The sequence below is a fragment of the Globicephala melas genome, chromosome 4, assembly GCF_963455315.2.
Source record: "Globicephala melas chromosome 4, mGloMel1.2, whole genome shotgun sequence".
Classification (NCBI taxonomy): domain Eukaryota; kingdom Metazoa; phylum Chordata; class Mammalia; order Artiodactyla; family Delphinidae; genus Globicephala; species Globicephala melas.
This window is the reverse complement of record NC_083317.1, coordinates 25,370,734-25,390,929: the sequence shown is the minus strand read 5'-3', so window position 1 is coordinate 25,390,929 and position 20,196 is coordinate 25,370,734. Positions and strand designations below refer to the sequence as shown.

General features: G+C 37.5%; 1 protein-coding gene across 2 annotated transcripts in view; it reads right to left on the bottom strand.

Annotated features, from left to right (window-relative positions):
• TMPRSS15 (transmembrane serine protease 15) overlaps positions 1–20,196 on the bottom strand; it is a 130,651-nt gene that overhangs the window by 2,080 nt on the left and 108,375 nt on the right. For both annotated transcript variants that reach the window (XM_070045390.1, XM_030877793.2), the window contains 4 exons: positions 19,616–19,790; positions 7,009–7,190; positions 5,648–5,743; positions 2,329–2,468 (listed from right to left, as the gene is read on the bottom strand). In XM_070045390.1, the coding sequence (XP_069901491.1) occupies positions 2,329–2,468; positions 5,648–5,743; positions 7,009–7,190; positions 19,616–19,790 (593 nt within the window). The remainder of the gene's footprint in view (positions 1–2,328; positions 2,469–5,647; positions 5,744–7,008; positions 7,191–19,615; positions 19,791–20,196) is intronic.

Here is a 20,196-nt window from a genome sequence, read left to right as displayed (position 1 = left end):
TAGTCAGCAGAATGGGTTTTCTCTTTGTGTCATTTACTTAGTTTTATAGAGAGAGGACTTTTGACAGCCACTCATGGTGCCTTAAAATCCAAACAGCTGCCTAGCAAGCACAAGCCTTTGGGAAGCCAGAAGATATTCAAGAACATGTGAATGACTAATAAGGCAAATTCTTCACCACTATAGGGAAAAAATAATGCTTCGAAGAACTTATTCAAGTGATATATCAATAGTAACATATGCATAATTTAAAATAATGTATCCTTTTGTAATCAGTCCTCCTTTTTAACACAATATTAAAGATGAACAAAGAAAATCATGTAACTCTCTAGACGATCGATTACTCAATCATGATAACATTATATTATACAAGGTATTGCCTTGTGTGGGAGCTTTCTTACTTGCTAATGAATAACATACTTAGACTCTCTAGAAATTGGAACCAAATATGAGATTTCAGAGATCTGGCATGAGTTGCTGGCTTAATGTAACCCAAGCATCGATAACATCAGCAGTCATATTTTCTACCTAGTGCATGAGGTGCCTGCCACACAACCCCCATTAACTCTAATTGAAGTTGTACAGCTGATTTCCCTTCTGAGCAATAATTCTATAAATCTCCCTCTAAGTGGCAATATATCTTACCTTTAGCACACTCTTCATTTTAAAAGGAAAGTATAAGAGAAAAATTGTAAACAAGAATGCTATCCTATTCGTCTTGAATATGCAAGTGTCATCAAAGCAGAATAAATATAAAACTAAGCTGAACATTTAAGATGACATGAGACATTGGCTTCACTAGAGAACACATATTCGGATCCACCTGTTTAACTGTCTGTTAAGAAAGTCTTGTATTCAGTCCAATTATTATGACATATGTATTAGTATGTGTCCATATAGATAACAAGTTGTTTACACTTTAACAAAGTGAAGCCCTTTCCTCACAGTATAGATCGCTACATTTGCATTTGTAGATTAGTAATTTGCTCAGTACTGCTATCAGGTTTAATCTAATCCAGTAGATGTTAGTGCATTAATATTTTATTAATTTTCAAATATAGAAAATATGCTCCAAAATAAATTTTAAAAATCTCGTAATAAAAATTGTTAATATTTTTGTGCCCGTACTTAATGCCTTACATGTGTTATCTCTTTTAAACCTCTCAATAATACCTAAGTGACTTGCCCAGACTCACTGGTAAGCGTTAAAGCAAGGGTCAAAAAAGTAGTTTGAGCACAGAATCCATGCTTTCATGGCTAGTCCATACGGCACCTAAAATTTAATTATAAATCTAAAATCTAGCAGAATTTACTTTTTATTTGTTGAATGTATATAGATTTCATGGAGCTGATAGATGGCTACATTATTTCTAGGTGGAAATAGAGACACAGATGTAGAGAACAAACGTATGGACACCAAGGGGGGAAAGTGGCAGGGGTGGTGGTGGTGTGATGAATTGGGAGATTGGGATTGACATATACACACTAATATGTATAAAATAGATAACTAATAAGAACCAGCTGTATAAAAAAATTAATAAAATTCAAAAATTCAAAAAAAATAAAAACATGTTTTTATCTTCCATGAGGGTTAGTTTGTGGGTAAGAGTTTTCTTTGAAAGTCACACAAGTCAAAAGAATGAGCAAAAAATCACACCTCTCTAAAAAGTTCCAATTGAAAACCTCATTAGGACACTGGATGCCAACTTATTAGTGCTTCTATTTACTTATTTTAATGTTATTCTCAAAGTATTTGTTTTTTAAATAAATCAATTTTTATTCTGTAAAAAAAAAAAGCTAGTGATACTTCAAACATATTGCAGGCTCTCTAGGTTGGTTTTCATGCAGAAATTATTCTGGGTCACTGGATGCCTGGACTAGACTCTAAATCAGGGTTGAGAATTAGAGGAGTACAGGCCAATTTGGCCCACAGACCTGTTTTTCTTTGATTTGTTTGAATAGGGTTTTAAAGAATTTGAAATTGAAAATAAATGATTCTAGCTAAGGTACATACTCTTCAGTTCACCCCCAGGCCCAATACTGCATACTTTTCCTGGCAGTCAGACACATCCACATGTTATGCCTAGTCTCTAAAGGCATCTGATTTGTAACCTTTGTTGATAAAAATTAGTTCTGTTTCTAATGCTCAGGTCCACCCAGGAGTACTATGCAAATAAGCCACAAATAAAAGTGAAAAGTCACAGTTTTGTAAATGAGGAAATGAAATTAAGACCCTGATGATTTCTGCACTCCCTAATCATTGTTGAGTGATGAACTCATCATGTAGCAATGCTTTCTGGAAATATTGAGTGAGCAGTTTTACATATTTACCTGACAAGAATCTACACCTCCTTCTTCGTAGCCTGCACACACCATATTTTCTGTAATGTTATACTCTGGCATCTCTTGTTGGCATTTCTCATTTGATAGAAGGGGAACATCAGCTTCTTGCAGTATGTCTGCAGGAGGACCTGTTCAAAATGGATAATGCAGCCAGCCAGTCAGAAGTCAGAAGTGATCATCATTGAAGGAGCCACCATCAGTCTTTTTATTTCAATAGTTCACTCTCATTACTGAGTACTGTGTGTATACATAATGGAACTAAATGCTAAAAGCACATAATAAAGCCCATCTGCAGATTTTGCCAAGTGGGTAACAGTAAAACACTTCTTTAGTTCCCAAGGGCTAGCAGGGATGGTGGGTTGGACTAGACGGTCTTTAGGTATTTTCAGTAATTTCAAATGGTTACAGCATTGCTTATGGGGGAAAAAAGCCCGCCAACACAAAAAGTTTCATTCATGGAAATCAGCAAAGTCTCAGAAATCCAGCAGTGCTTTTCATTTGGCACCTGAAGAGGTGCTCCCTTATAATGGCATTCAGCTCCTTCGTGGGGCTGTATGAGCAAACAGGTGCGCACTGAAGAGGAGACGAAGCTCAGAGGAACTGTGCCCTGGTCTCAGGGCAATCAGCTTGTCATCCACGTGCAGGGGAAGAGAAAGGAGACATTTAGTAGCAGAGTATACTTCCATGCTTTTCACAAAATGACTCATCTACTGGAAGCATGAATCTCTGTTTACCGAAATACTAATCCCAAGAGGGATGTGAAAAAAACAGGTGTCTAGTGCACCCAGAAAAGGTACATGATAAGCACTTTCTAATAATTAGCAATTCTATTTGCTTTCTCAGGAAAGGCAGAAAGTTGAAAATAAGCTAGTACATTTGACAGCCAATGTTGTTGCAAAAATGTATGTGCCCTCATTTCTAGCTAAGTTTCATCACCACACTAAAAAGACAAGAAACAAACGCGCACGCGCACATAGGTGTAAAGCAATGTATATGTAATCAGTGGTGTGTTGGTAAATGTTTAATAACCGATTTTTCAAGAAATAAAAGCAAAGCCCCACTGTGTATTGTCTGCCAATTTGTCTGTTGTAAACACTGCAAACATGGTCAATTTCAAAGTATGACAGTGTGAAGTTGGGAGGCGATTACCAGCTGGTGCCAGTGACTTCAGAGGCTGGATGACTTTTCAAGTTTGACAATGAACTTGAATTTTAAAAAGTGATTTAGAGAGGTTAAGATGGGGGAGAACTTTCAGCATCTCACTGTCATTTGTTCTATGAAGATTGAGGATGGGCTGATAGAATTAGTTTTAGAATTAAAAATAAAAGAAAATTTTGCTGCTTGTCAAGGAAGAAAAAATTGTTTGGATATATGATAAAACTTTTTGGTAGAAAGAAATTTGAGCAGTGTTCTTACTTTTGATATTTGTCAACATGAGTTACCATGAGGATAATTGAAAATATACATATTCATACCAAAAAACCCACATAAAAATGTCAGTAAAGTTATTTAAGTTTACTAGTTGCCTTAATTTAATCAAATAATACTCCTTTCTCTCTTAGTAAGCAACATGTTCATGATCTTAAAAAATTAACTAGTGTAATATACTCAAAGGGGAAAAACTGGGGTTTTAGAAATAGTTGGAAACCCTAGGAAAAAGTTCATAACATTTGTTAAAATTGCCACACCCAAGAAGTATTTAAAAGTAATCTGTTTATTCCTAAATGAAATTGATCTCAGATGCAGATTTTTTTCTTGTCTCCATACCACTCCTAGAGACTTTTCCTAAGTCAATTAAATGCATATCTTTAGTGACAATAAACAAATGTGAGCAAGTTTACTCAACTCTTAAAACAATAATAATTTCCTATGGAATAAAGAGTCTTAAATTTTGTTAGTAGATAATTTGCTTTGAAGAGTACATTGTGGTCATAAATGTCTTTTAGCTTGAAGTCTGATAGAGAAAATATCTAAGAATCATTTTTACTCTTTAGATTTCAAATTTAATAAGTCATGACATTTTTCAAGTGGAGGAAATACAATAATATACAGACTTTGACTTCAACATACTTTATGGGCAGCGGAAATGAAGCATTTCAACAACATAACGTAATTGCAGTGGAGAACCTTTGTCAGAATCGTCAGGCAAGGGTTTGACTTAGATTTTATGCTCTCTTTTACAAGAAGTATTTTAGCTGTGAATCCTTTGCTTCTGGGACATGCACCTCTCCACAAGATTTTGTGCCTTTTCATCTTAAATGCAATTAGGATTTTTAAATATCATGGATATGACCTGTTGTAACTCTAGAGACCAGGTTTTTCCACCCAACAATACTGCTGTTCCCTTTTGCTTAACTATTAGTGAGTGGTCAAACTCTAGCCTAGATGGAGTAACTCCTATTAGGAATTTTGAAACCAGTGAAACTTGCAGTTACGTTTAGAGGGTTTGAAGTACTAGAATGCTTTTTTAAAAAAAAAAAAAAAGTGTGGTTATTTTTTTCCATTGTAAGACATGCTTTATTTGCCATGAAGAAAGAAAATAAATTTTCCAATTTAACTGTGGCATTTTTTTTATTTTACATAGTTTAATGTGAAAAAAATGTACATCTTAGAGTTGATGAAATATTGCAAGGACATTGGAATAAATTTTATCGAGGTATCGTTGGCATACAACATTATATTATTTTCAGGTGTACAACATAATTCGATACTCTTTGTTTGGAAAACATGCTATTAAATAATGCTGGTGAGTCATTGGTTTATTAATTTATAGTCTTCAATGTAAGATTCATGCCATATCTGAGTCTTCTTGTCAGTAGGCAGAATGAGCATGTTGAAACTGACTCCCTTCTCATCTTAGGGAATGTGAGTGTGAAACATTTATATCATAAATACAAATAGTTTTATTGATTTGGAAAATGTGACAGTTAATAACTTGGCTTTTGATGAGACTTTATCCATATGCTTTATAAAAATACATTTTTGTAGCCTTTGGTTATATTTATTTCAATAGGTATATATTTTCATCAGAGAGTTTATAATACTAAAATTAGATATTGAGTTTAGGGAATGCTTGAATTTCCCTCTAATAAGAATTATAGTTTTATAATATGCTCCATGCAATTTGGAAAAAAAATTAACTCTACAAATATGCAACATATGAATATAAGCCAGACAGTGCTTTTAAGAGATATTGCAGACAATTGTTATAGTATAAGAGTTTTTTAAAATGTTGAAAATATTCACAGGATAGAGCAATAGCATGCTTTTTACTAATAGGCGTTTTCTATTGAGTCTGATAATTTACCTTGATATACAAGTGTTCCCCAGCCAGCAATAGAACAAATTCTTCCAGGAGGAAAAACTTGATTTTCTTCGGGTAAACAAATAGGTTGTATATAATCTGTAAACATGAAAGAAAACAAAAACAAGAACAGACACACATTCATTTCCAAAAGTTTTAAAAATCAATCATTTTCAACATTTCATCTAAAAAAAGCCTTGTATTTTCATTTTATCCTGCCTGGACATTTTTCAGACATCAATCTTAGGGGATAGAAGCATTTCAGAGAAGCACTTCTTTGACAGTGGATTAGGTACCACTGATGGCCTTTTAGGATTTTCTCCATTGTCTCTATGACTCTGTTATTATGTACACAACATCCTAGTTCTGGAATTAGTCATTTACATTTGATTTTTAAATAATCACAGTACTTAATAGAATGTGGTTCCAGTTCTATGAAAATCTTGGTAAGACTGTTTTTTTCAGGGTCAGTTAAGAGAAACTTGGGCAAATGTTCTGAGGTTTTTTTTTGTTATTTTCCCCAATTACCTACACATTCAAAAAGCTTTTAGGCGATTGTTTTATAGGGTACTTACGGAGGCATTAGCATTGGTGGCTGACTTTTTCAGCCTTTCTCCAACAGTTTGCAAGCCTCCTAACATTCATTCAACATCCATGACATGTAAAACCCAAGGCAGACACAAAAGTGAATAAAAGGATAGGGCTAACACAATGAACTGCAGCAATCATCTGCCTTTGTTAAGTGCTCTCATGCATGCGGAGACAGAATTCCAGAGAAGCACAGGGACGCACTCTCTCCTGACTGGACACTGGGAAAGTCTTCAGTATAAAGGTTGGAGTTGAGCAGAGCCCTTCAGGATGAAGTTCACTCCCTCAGGTGATTTCTTGCACCTTATCTAGGTATTTGGAGGAAGTCCTCCATCTGCCATTTTATTAATATTATTGAATCTCCTTTATGAATCACCATTCTTACTCACTTTGCTCTTTGAACATATGCTTGTCTCTCACTTTGTCCTACTCTGGCCTTTGTGGCAGATGGACCTATCTTTCTTTCCCATGAGAAACAAAGACGGCACACAATAGAGCATGACCTATTATCTCTGGGCTGCTCCTTGGAGTTTACTGATATAGAGGGCTCTTAGAGTTGTATTTTACTGTTCAATTTTCTAGAAAGTTGGATTTAAGCACTGTGATGAAGGTAATTTAATGTGTTTCTCTATATTCCCCAATTCCATTTAAATTATAGCGATTTCTATAACAAATTATCCAACTTTTATGGACTATTAATGCACTGGTACTGATATTTCAAATCTAATTTTGAATTAATTTGGGCAGATAGGATGACTAAAACTGATTTCTCTTACCTGTGTAATTCACTTTCGATTCAAGATGCATCATGGCAATGTCACTGTCCTTTCTCCGTTTATTGTAGTGTGGATTTATGACAATTTGGTCTATCAACCGAGTTTCTATTTGAGGAGAAGTCAGATTCGATGTCATATGCAGGCCTAGAACTGCTTTCCACTTAGATGGCTCTAAATTTCTCCTTAAGTTTAAGGAAAAGAAGAATAAGAAACACTCCATCCACCACAGTTAGTTTCTGGAGATCTTCACAGTAGGTATTTCAGAATGATGTGTTCCCATCCTCAAATATTCTTGAATTTCTTTGAAGAATTCTTCTTTAAAAATATTTCCTTAATTTCAATTTTTTATGATCAGATCATAGAGGAAGCCTTAATTTGTGCTAATCTCTATAACTTCTCTTAAATCATCTCTTAATCTCTGGTTCTAGATTGTGGTTCTCAACTTCCATTTCCCATTAGAATCACTTGGAATGCTTTTAAATAATGCTGTTACCTGCTCCCCCTTCTCCATCTCTGGTTTAATGAGTCTGGGATGGAGAGGGGCATTTTAAAAATTCATTTTTCAGTTAAATCTCCATGTTGATGGTAATGCATAGCCAGGTTTGAGAAACGCTGCTTTAGATCATATTTGAGTGTGGAGACTGCATCTTTGTGCAGGGTTTCCCTCAGCAATCACAGTAGCTATGGTAACAATGGAAGGAGGTTCAGCAGCATCTCCTGTTTAGGAGGTCACTGAATTCACACAGAGTTCACATAAGCAGTAAAACCTATTATGATGTTTATAAGCTAATACATGAGCTTGAGTAATTTCCACACATAATGAACTCGAATAATTTTTCATACACAGTGTTGACCACTGATAGTGTACTGGTAAAAGATAACATTTGTGTTATAGGCAGATTAAATTGGAGAGTATATTAGAATCTGAAAGTGTACAGGGACTCCTAAATGTGCTACTGGCCTGCAACATCTTCATGCCAAGAAATTACCAGTGAACAGCTGGAATTAAGCCAACTGAGCCATATTCACAATGAAGTCAAAATTCAATAACTGCAATTAGAGCAGAGCTAGTGATTTGATTCTCAGTAGTTGCAAATGCCTAGTTTAACATGGTATTTCAAATGTTAAAATACAAGTCACCTACAAATATATAAATATATAAAGAGCATGAAGTTATTTCAAGTCCATCTGTTTATCTTTTTATCTATCTATTCATTACATTGTTATATTTCCTAAAGGATTATGTTTGATCAAGTAGCAGTCTTCAGTAAAGCCGATGAATGCCCAAGCATCCAGAAAACACCCTCTGATAACCGCACTGCCTTAAAATCTGAGGAAACTTACTAAGTGTTTTATAGCAGTAAAAAACTCCCATTTATGGAGAAGCTATTTTGTGCCAAGTGTAGTGCCAAACACTTTGCATCATCTCATTTCGCCTTTAACACAGTTCTATGGATTTTACTATTAGAACAAACTGGGTGCTAACAGTTTAAAATTGTAGGGTAGAGAGGATTGGTGCCGACCAGCACTCACCAGCCTGAGACGCTTGTCTGCTCACCCGCTGGCGCGGGTAGGGGCTAGGAGCTGAGGCTCGGGCTTTGGAGGTCAGACCCCAGGGAGAGGACTAGGGTTGGCTGCGTGAAGACAGCCTAAAGGGGGATAGTGCGCCACAGCTAGCCGGGAGGGAGCCTAGGAAAAAGTCTGGACCTGCTGGAGAGGCAAGAGACGGTTGTTTCAGGATGCACAAGGAGAGGGAATTTCTGTTCTGTGCGCTCACAGAAGGCAGAGCACCACCTAAGTGAGCTCCAGAGATGGGTGTGAGCTGCGGCTATCATCTTGGACCCCACAGATGGGCACAGACCACTAACGCTGCCACCGCTGCCACTAAGAATCCTGTGTGCAAGCACAGGTCACTACACACACCACCCTGGGAGCCTGTGCAGCCCACCACTCCCAGCGTCCCGTGATCCAGGGGCAACTTTCCCGGGGGAACACATGGCACGCCTCAAGCTGGTGCAACGTCAGGCCAGCCTCTGCCAACTCAGGCTCACCCTGCATTCCAATTATGACTACTTTACCCCTCCCTCTCCCCGACCTGAATGAGCAAGACCACCTATTCGGCTGCTGCTTTAACCCCCTCCTGTCTGGGCAGGGAACATAGGCCTGAGGGTGGCCTACATGCAGAGTTGGGGTCAAAACCAAAGCTGAACCCCAGGAGCTGTACAAACAAAGAAGAGAAAGGGAAATCTCTCTGTGCAGCCTCAGGAGCAGCAGATTAAATCCCTGCAATCAACTTGATAAACTCTGTATCTGAGGAATACCTGAATAGACAACAAATGTTCCCAAAATTGAGGTGGTGGACTTTGGGAACAACTGCAGACTTGGGGTTTGCTTTCTGCGTCTGATTTGTTTTTGGTCTTATATTTATCTTAGTTTAGTTTTTAGTGCTTGTTGTCATTGGTGGATTTGTTTATTGGTTTGGTTGCTCTCTTCCTTTTTTTTTTCTTTTTGTGAGTGTTTGTGTTTCTTTGTGTGATTCTGTCTATTTAGGTTTGCTTTACCATTTGTCCTAGGGTTCTGTCTGTTTTCTTGGTTGTTGTTGTGTTTTGTTTGTTTCTTTCTTTTTATGACTGTGTGTGTGCATGTTTCTTTGTGTGACTTCATCTGTTTACTTTTGCTTTTACCATTTGTTTTGAGGTTCTATCTGTTTGTTTGTTTTGTTCTTCTTTTCCTTGCGAGCCATGTAGCTGGAAGGGTCTTGGTGCTCCAGCCTACTGTCAGGCCTGAGCCTCTGAGGTGGGAGAACTGAGGCCAGGATATTGGACCACAAGAGACCTTCCAGCCCCACTTAATATTAATCAGTGAGAGCTCTCCCAGAGATCTCCATCTCAGCACTAAGACCCAGCTCCACGCAACGGCCAGCAAGCTCCAGTGCTGGACGCCCTATGCCAAACAACTAATAAGAGAGGAACACAACCCCACCCATTAGCAGAGAAGCTGCCTAAAGTCATATTAAGTCCACCAAAAACACACCACCGGACATGGCCCTGCCCACCAGAAGGACAAAATCCAGCCCCAACCCCCAGAACACAGGCATGAGTCTCTCCCTACCAGGAAGCCTACACAAGACATTGAACCAACATTATCCATGGGGGCAGACACCAAAAATAACAGGAACTACAAACCTGCAGCCTGTGAAAAGTATGGAGTTTCCTTAAAAAACTAAAAATCAACCTACCATATGACCCAGCAATCCCACTACCGGGCATATACCCTGAGAAAACCATAATTCAAAAAGAGACATGTACCACAGTGTTCACTGCAGCACTATTTACGATAGCCAGGACATAGAAGCAACCTAAATGTCTATTGACAGATGAATGGATAAAGATGTGGCACATATATACAATGGAATATTACTCAGCCATAAAAAGAAACAAAATTGAGTTATTTGTAGTGAGGTGGATCGACCTAGATTCTGTCATACAGAGTGAAGTAAGTGAGAAAGAGAAAAACAAATACCGTATGCTAACACATATATATGGAATCTAAAAAAAAAAAAAAAACTTCTGAAGAACCTAGAGGCAGGATGGAAATAAAGACACAGACGTAGAGAATGGACTTGAGGAAACGGGGAGGGGGAAAGTAAGCTGGGATGAAGTGAGAGAGTGGCATTGACATATATACACTACCAAATGTAAAATAGATAGCTAGTGGGAAGTAGCCACATAGCACAGGGAGGTCAGCTCGGTGCTTTTTGACCGCCTAGAGGTGTGGGATAGAGAGGGTGGGAGGGAGGCGCAAGAGGAGGCGATATGGGGATATATGTATATGTATAACTGATTCACTTTGTTATAAAGCAGAAACTAACACAACATTGTAAAGCAATCATACTCCAATAAAGATGTTTAAAAAAAATAGAAAGAAATGAAAACACTATATAAAAGCTTTTCCCCATCAATTATATTTATAATGTTTCCTAAAATATGTTTGTTTAGGAAAGTGAGAATAAACTTAATTCTCTCCCTTAATTTCCATCTTTCAAAGTAGAAAATTGGAGCACCAGTACTCCCAGTGGTGACAAATGAGTTGTGTGTATTTTACGGAGGGACAGAGAAAGCCTCTCTGTGTTTGAGCACGACTGATATTTGGTTAAGGTTATTCCATCAATTGCAGACATTTTCTTTAAATGCTCTGAGTGGTGTTTGGGGCCTGTAGGCTCTCTTCGGCCTAGGTCTGGGGGCTTCTGCCATACTCCACCAGTCTGGGAAAGCTTCCTCCCTTCCAGCTGGGCCTTTGAATGGGGAATTGGAGATGGAAATCTGGCACTGGGGTGCTCACTGTTCCTGGGATGTCTTTGTATGTAAGCTTTATAGTCTATACTGGTACGAAATACACATTCAAAATAAAATAAAGTCATGATTCCAAAATAAATAAATAAATAAATAAATAAATAAATAAATAAATAAATAAATAAATAAATAAATAAATAAAATAAAATGGTAGGGCAGAGACTTTATGTGGGACGGTCTGATTTTAGAGGCTTCCCTTGCACCAGGATACTGGGAAGCCTATGGGCAGGTTCTGTGGGAGGGACTGAGAACATGAGGGGAGGCTGGGAGGCAGGAGAGGGAGACATTCCCGCTGCTGTTGGTTACCTGGGCTCAGGTAGGGGAGGATGTCTCTGCTCCTGCTGATTGGTGGCAGCTCCTTAACTCTCCAGGTGCTGGGCCAAGAGGGCATTATGTGCTGCAGAGGCCCTGTTTGATTATCAAAGGCCTTCTCACTTTCCCTTTTCCAGGTCAGAGGAATCAGTACTTTGGCCAAGTTGGACATAATGATAATTTCAGATGTTCTGACAGCACCCACTTCCACTGTCCCTTGGGACTCCCCTGCCCACTTTGACCTGTCCAGGGAGAAGGGGTAGGGTGAAATCTCCTCCCTGGTGTCCTGTCTCTGAGCTTCTTTCTCTGAGGACAAAGACTTGAGAATACAGAAGTCATAACCAATGGTACTTAAATTTTATGAAGCAACTGAGAAATTTTCTAAAAATTCAGATTCCTAGTTTCTAGTTCTGGAGATTCTAATTTGGAAGGTTGGCATGGTACCCAAGAATTCATACTTTGTAATCACTGTTGGGATACTGAGCAATATAAAATCCTTCTAGCTTTTCCATTCACCCAAAGCCAAGAAATGGGGGAAGAAAGCCTTCCGAGAAATCATTGCAGATGAAGAAAAGGGACTTAATTATATTTCAAAATATTCTTGTTTCAAAGCATCTACATTCCAAAAAAGCAAGGAAAAGCTATAAGACAGAAGACAGGTGGGGATAGGAGCAGGACATAATCCCATGGGATAGGAAGACCCCAATTCAGCTGAGGCTAATGATGGCAGAAATAGCTTACCTTTAGGTAGAGAAAATTGGCTGAATGTTTGCTACATTTCACCTTTGCCTGCTCTGGCCAGAGTGTTTTTCTCAGTAGCAAGGGAAAGAAAGGTACAGTTTGATAGGAAACAGGAAGACATGATCCTGACTTCTGTAACCTCAAAGCCTAGCATACTCCTTGGCACACAGTAGATGCTCCACAGATGTTGCACTGGATGGGATGAACTAGCGTTGCCCCGTTCTATGTTGCTCTGTGTTGGGTTGTAAATAACTTCACTACTCTGAGCATAAGACTGTCCATTTGTACATGGAATTTTCATTGTGGTGGGAAGTAAATGTGGTAAGATAATTATGATAGAGCAACATAATATGCTGAAAGGAAAAAAAAAGATCAATGGGATCCGATATTATAAATTGAATTTTTTTTATGTTCTATCATTACTAATGGTGGCATAAAGCAACCTCAGCAAGTTTGCTTACCACCAGTCCCAATGTTTACCCACAGCACAGAGCTTTTGGTCTCTATTAATCATTCTCCAATGAATGGGAAAGGATTCCTGAGAGAATAGCCAACTCCTTTTTTTAAAGGCAAGTAAAAATTAGAATGCCCTTGAAATGTGGTGGTATTGTCAGAGAGCAAGAAAATTTTCAAGAATATCAGAGGTAATTTTTAAAGGATAAAGGAGCCACATTAAATGGGATAACACTAGCTAGCTTTAATAATTTGGGCATCATATAGTAATCATAATAATTATCCTAGTTAATAAAATACACTGTTAATGAAGGCCCATGAGTCGATAAAGAAACTCAAAAGCAAAAAAACAAAGTGTGTAAAAGGCAGTTGTATTGTGAAAGAAGGATAGACAGGGAGGATGTGTTCAATTATTAGTCTTTATTTTGAGTAGGGACAAGATTGTCATACATGTGAGTATTTCTATTTCATTAAGTAGAAGCATGTTTTTAAAATAAAGGTATGCATTTATTTGTTTAAGTGTAAAAAAAGAGAAGTAAGAACAGGGAAACAGGAGTAAGCCAAATAATCCTCAGCATTATTTGACCTGGTGGATTATTTCTAGAAATTTAAGGAATCACCTTTGAGCTCCTTTCTTCACTTGACTCCCAGCCAGGACTATCCACACACTTGTGATTGTCCTTTCATTTCACTCTTTGATTTTCCTCAGTTTTTCTTTCCCAGCTCTTTTCTTCTCAAAAATCTAAATATTTAGAATACTCTAGAATTCTGCCTTCCGCTTTCTTCTCTTCTTCATTAACAGTAATTCCATAGATGATCTCATCCAATGCCATGACTTTAAATACCAGAAATATGCTGAAAACTTCCAAATTTGTGTTTTAATTCTTGACTTCTCCTCTGAACTTTAGATTCACGTACCTATGTGCCAATTGGCCAGTAAATACCACTTCAACTCTGGTAGGAAGTCTCAAGTTTAGTATATAGAAATCAGAACTTTTATTCCCCTTCCAGTCCTGTTTCTTCCCATTTTCCTCATCTCAGTAAATGATATCAACACTCATCCTATTGCTCAAACCCAAATCCTTGGTTCTTCTCCTCATCTATCTGTGATCACTACTGAGTTTAGGTAGCTCTAAGCATCTGAACTTACTAATGAGATCCAGACATTTGTCCAGCTTCCTCAGCCATAATCTTAGGGCCACCATTGTTTCTTTCTGACTGGTCCCCCCAATTTTATCCTTGCTCCTCTCAGCAGTCTAATCACCACACAGATGCCTAATTAGATAATGTCACTCTTCTGCCTTCTAAATTGTCTCACTTCCCATTTACCATGGGCAACTGAGTCCTCACCAGAGCTTAGGATCTGGTCTTGCCTGCATCTCCAATCTTGTTCCTACCCCACTGCCAGTCACTTCCTGATCAACTGTGGTAGCTGGGCTTCTCAAGGTTTCTGTTTTCCTGCCCTATCCTCTAATATAAGCATTATTAGGGCAAAGACTTTGTTCGTCCGTAGAGCACTATTATCCCCAAAACTTAGAACAATGCTTGGCACAAGATAAGTGCTCAGTGACTGAATAGATATATGAAAAACAAGAAGCAACCCAGGAGCCAGAAAGATTGAGCACAACCAGTGGTCACACATAACAGCCAGGTAAAGAGAGGGGAGCTGTAAATAAAGCCATATCAGGACAAGTGGTTACACAAAATACATAAGGAAAAAGAGGGCACAGTAATGTGATCCAAGATGATGAATTAGCTCTCAAACTAGAACTAGCTTCAGAGATGTGATGCTGGAACTTCTAGGAAATAAAACTTCTGGGTAGACTAATAACTATAATAAGATACCTGCTAATAAGAAGTGTGTTATTAAAAATAGTGTTAACAGAATAATGTCAAGGAAATGGGTTATATAATATGGGCCGTGGGTGACTTGAAGAATGCATAATTTTAAGGAGATGATGTCAGGTTGGAAATTGGTAAAACCTATGAGAAAGGCAAAAATCTAAAAGATTCTAGTGAAGCAGTAAGAAATTTTTTACCTATCAAAAATATGAATAGCAACTCAAGCTTGAAATCCGTTGGAGTCAAGATCTATGCCATAACCCAAAACCAGTAAGTCACTAATCTAATCTTGAAATCTCTACTCACCTAGAAAAATATTCTTCCTTTTTTGATCTGTAAAAATTACTATAATCTTGAAAAAGTATTATAGTATTTCTGCAACCTGAAGAAGATAATTTATTATTAGCTGATCTCCTAAAGCCGTAAAAATAGGTAGATAAATAGAGAAATTAACTAAACCCATGATGTTTATTTTTTAGAGTAGGTTTAAGTAGAAATGAAATAATTTTTAAAATATTATATTTGAGTAGATTCTGTATCCTAGACCTATTTAGTATGTTTGAGGCATTCAAAAGAATCCAAATTTTAAATTGTAATTGCACTATCAATTAATTAAGCAATGTTATTTTATAGTCAATACTGTTTAAAAAGTTGGTTTTCAAAGTTTTATTAGTGCAGTTAAATTAATTTAGCACTAAATAAAGTATAAATAGTAGTCTGTATTTCTTGCCATACACCAAGACACCTCATTATGAAATCATCTACTTCAGAAATATTAACACCTATTTCAAGAAATCATTTTAACAAGAAATGAGGTAATCCATATGGTGCATTTGGTCTTCTCTGAAGAGCAAGTTAAGGAATGGAAGGTTGGCAAGAAGCTTCTCTATGGGTAATTTCATCATTGATATATGTCTATTCAATAGATGTGATCCAGACTGTAAATCTATAAATGACCAGCCCACCCCCCATGGAGACTGAATAGTGGTCCCTTCTGGGGTCCACTTCAGGGATGGTGATGACTGGGAAGGGGTATGAGAGGAATTTCTAAGTGATAGAAATGTTTTATGTCTTGATAGGAGTGTTGGTTATACAGGCTGATGCATTTTCAAAACTCATCAAATTAGATACTTAAGATTATGCATTTTGCTATATATCAGTGGGAAAAAAATGAAAACAAATATTAAACTCCAGTTGGTAAGTTTGCTTTACACAGTGGTATGGGTTCACAATTTTCAAACTACTTTTCCATTCTAAGTGTGAGCAAATCCATAGATATTTTGTGGACAGCACAAATAAGATAAGAGCTACAAATATGGAAGGAAAAAAGACTAGGATGTACCCTATGGTATATTATATGAATTAGAGCTATCCTTATGAGTTCATATTTGTATGTACAGAGCTATGTCCATTGAGAGGGTCTAGAAGCAGGACACACAAGCAGCTGCAAGGGGCATGGAAGATCTTGTTTTTTAAAATGTAAAAGGAACTAAAATAGCTAAATGGACTTGGGGTTTCTTATAGAAAGCTTGATTTCAGGGCAAAGGCAGGGAAAGCACAAGATGAACCTGGAACATCTTATTTTGCCAGAAAGTAAAAATGTTCTCAAAGAATGGGAATATATCAAGACCAACAAGGGAGAAAGCTTGAAGGGTTTCCCCAAATATAAGGACTGTCTATAAAATAACTTGCTTGTATTAAGAAAAATAACAAAGACAAGAAAGAAAGCCTGAGAAAGACAAAGACAGTAAGGCTGATGGAAAGGCTATTCTAGATTAAAGATGAAAGAGGCATAGCAAATAAATGCAGTGCGTTATCCTAAATTGGTTCTCGGGTGGAAAACATAAAAACAAACTACAAATGTTATAAAGGGCATATTTGGGACAATTGACAAAAGTGAATACATACTGTATTAGATAATTAGATTAGATAATTGTATTGACTTAATGTTAAATTTCCATGATTTTCTGTGATTTATGTAGGAAAATATCCTTGTTCTTAGTAAAAATAAAAAACAGGGTAAAGAGGCACAATGTCTAACCTACTATCAAATGATTCAGAAAATAAATATTTCTCCAAATTGGAGGGAATTAAAGAATGATAAGAAAGTTTTCATAGCATAAAATGTAAACAACTGGTGAATCTCGGTGAAGGTACACAGGAATTCTCTGTACTGTTATTTGCACTTTCTGTGCATGTTTGAAATTATATCAATATAAAAAGTTTAGAAAATAAATGTGCTGAATGTCTCCTGGGTAAGACTTAGAGTCTTCTTTCACAGACCTTTCCTGATCAGGAAACAATAAAAATTTTATTGCACATTTCTATAATTCACAGTACACAAAAGCATTGCAGCATCTTAATTTTGTCCTGACAATCACCCTAGGAGGTAGATATCCTGTGGACACCCTACAGATGAGGATCCTGAAACCCACAGATACTAAGTCACACAAAGTCAGTAGCATAAGTTGGATCAAAATATTCTCTGGTTTGAAGTCAACCTTGTCTTTAAATCACAGCAAATATTTCTTAAAACTTCACAAATATCTCTTTTAAGGTTGGAAAAGAAGACAAGTCAGTAGTAGAGAAACAGAACAGGCACAGGGAAGTTTAGTGACATCCAGGAATACTGAGGCTGAGGGGTGGGAAAGAGAGTGTGGACAATCTGAATGCAAACAGCGAACTGTCCGATTAGACCATTTAACTACCCACAGGTGAAAACTCCTGGAGCAGATTTACTTTGGGGTCAGGTCATTTGTGTAGTATGGTTTCAATAAGTTTCTTGATCTGGGTTCTTCTTTTTATTAGGAAATTAAGCTTTTTACTGTATAAGTAAAGTTTTAAAAGACAAATAAGACTCAGTATTAGCATACTGGTAAGAATATTTTTTGGATAAAACTATTTGAAATAATATCAGAAACTTTCTTGGTTAGAGACATAAAGAAAAAAGTAAGAAAACTCCTGGTAACCGGAAAAATAAGAACTAATACCACTGAGTGGCTAAGGAGAGTAAAATGCAAGGTTGGTGAGCAAATGTTTTTCATCACGATTCTGTTACAGCTTATGTTTGTTTGCTTTTGTTCAAACTGAAACTGTGTGAAAAGACATTTTATGTCCTATATGACTGAACATGTGTTTATATTAGACGAAACTGCTTTTCTATTTCCCTCATATATTTACGGTTTGAAAAGATGTTATTGGTATAATTGACCTATAGTAAGTACATCTGTAAGGTAGCTAATTGAAAGAAGTCACTAATATCACTGCAAGCCTGGTTGACTTTTAGAAAGCGTATGTTCTGCAAGAACGTCAAATGGACGAATTTACAAAATCTGAGGTTAATACAGGAGGTGGCTGTCTTACTAAGACCTACCTATGATGCAGCAGGAAACACTGAATTTCTAGCTAAAGATACCTTTTACTTGTAACACAGTTAGGATATACGTTACCCACCTGTGGCACACCTAAGGCATAGAGTATGTATAGGTAAAGGTTGAAGTCTTGTTTAGCAGGGGGTGGGAAAGTTGGCTGCTGTAGACATTTGTTATGATATGGCTGAAAACAGATTAAAATATAATTATCAAGAGGCAGCAAAGTTAAGAAGGTGTAGTTTAGATATGCAAGAGGCTATAGTTTAGTCACCCAAATACGGGGTGTAATGCACAGACTCAGACAGCTTTAGATGTAGATGGGCAGTGCCTTGGACAGTCCTTCTGGAGCGCAGGTAATTGGCCAAGCTGGGATGTAGCTGAGGGTCCTCATTTCCAGGTTCCCAGCCTTACGAGTTTGAGTTTACTCTCACTCTTGTATGATGGGTATTTCTGCGTAGGCTCAATCCTTTAATACTCCTTCTCCCTGGCTCTCCCTATCTCCCAAATAATTTTGACAGCCTCCTGTAGCTGATAATTTGTCTCCATCCATCCAAGACCTTTCAATGCCTGTGTTTGTACGGAGTTAGTCTTTCATCCTGATTAACTAAGGCTGCATCCTCCATTCTGAGCACACACACTTCTCTCAGAGATTCTGAACTCTAGAGGCTCATTCTAATCCTCACAGGTAAGGTCATTCCCTGGAAGTCTCTTGGGGCAGGAAATCACCCTTGTCAGGGCTTATGAATCTTTAGGAGGAAGTTACGTTTTTTTCTAACTTAATTCAGAAGGGTTGGAGTACAATTACCTAAAGAGGTGCCCTCTTTCAGGCAGAAGAAGAAATTAACATGTTCTTGGGCCCAGGAATATTGATGTTTATTTCCAGGCCCTTCCACCCACTCTCTTTTCTCCTGTGACACTGCTTTAAGAATGGCTGCTCTAGAGGGAGAAGATAAATTCTAAAATTCAGCATGTATTTTGTCATATCAAAAAAAGAATTCGACATGGTTGATATTAGTTCTAAGTTTTAGTTACAGTTAGCATCAAAACAGATCTGACTTGAGAACTAAGGAAACATTTTTATGCTAATTCAGAGCAAAGCGCTTACACGTGAATTTCAAAGGGCACACTTTTTAATTTGTAACTTGAAGGCTATCTATACATGCTTTTTTTGACATTGACACTTTGCTGACAATAAATATTGTCCTAATTGGCTGATAACCAGCAAAATTTACATAGTGAAAACTAATTTTATACCTTAAAAAATGCTTACCTTGTAAATAGGTGGAAATTTCAATTTTTATGAACGTATGAACCATAATACTTGATCCAAGGGTCTAATGAAGAATAAATTTTAATTATACTTTCTCTATTTTTATACATGATTTTAATGGGAAAATGATTGGAAAGTTTATAATGTTATAAACAGCAGGAACATTTTCCTGCTGGGAGGGTTTGGAGAGGCTGCCTGAAATGGGATGCCTAGTGTCTGCTGGGGTCACCTCGTTGGGGAAGGGCCAGCTGTGATATCACACTCACCCATACACGCAGTGGGCGGCCGACACCAGCCAGTCCCTGCTGACCAGAGAAGCCCCACAGAGCAGCCGGTCGTTATAATACACAGCAACGATCCAAGGCCAGGCTCCTTCTCGGGAATTTTTTCCTCCAACGATCTTCGGGCTAACTTCTTGAGCCACCAGTTTTTTTCCACACGCTGTTAAGATCATTGAAGAAAGAACTTGTAGTTAATTTTGGTGGATTTCCTCTGGTCATGAAAATTGAGTGGATCACTGCAAAATAACTTTAGGTGACATAGTGACTCTAAACAGAATGATTGTGATGACTGAATAGGAAAAACTGATGCCATTGCTACTGCCACCATCTTCAGTAAAGCCTAAAGACGGTCTTCATAATGTATGGAGATTTCTCACTGACGTGTTGCAATGGACACTCCCTGTAGATCACAACAACAGGATGAGAAGACTCAAGTTTCAAAGTGACTTACAGGGTGATATTGGAGAGAACTGTATCCAGGCATGTTGACTGTTTTCATTGTTGCCATTGGAGTAAATTTCAGGAGCTTGAATGATGGAGGTGTTATTACACAGAGAAGCTCAGGA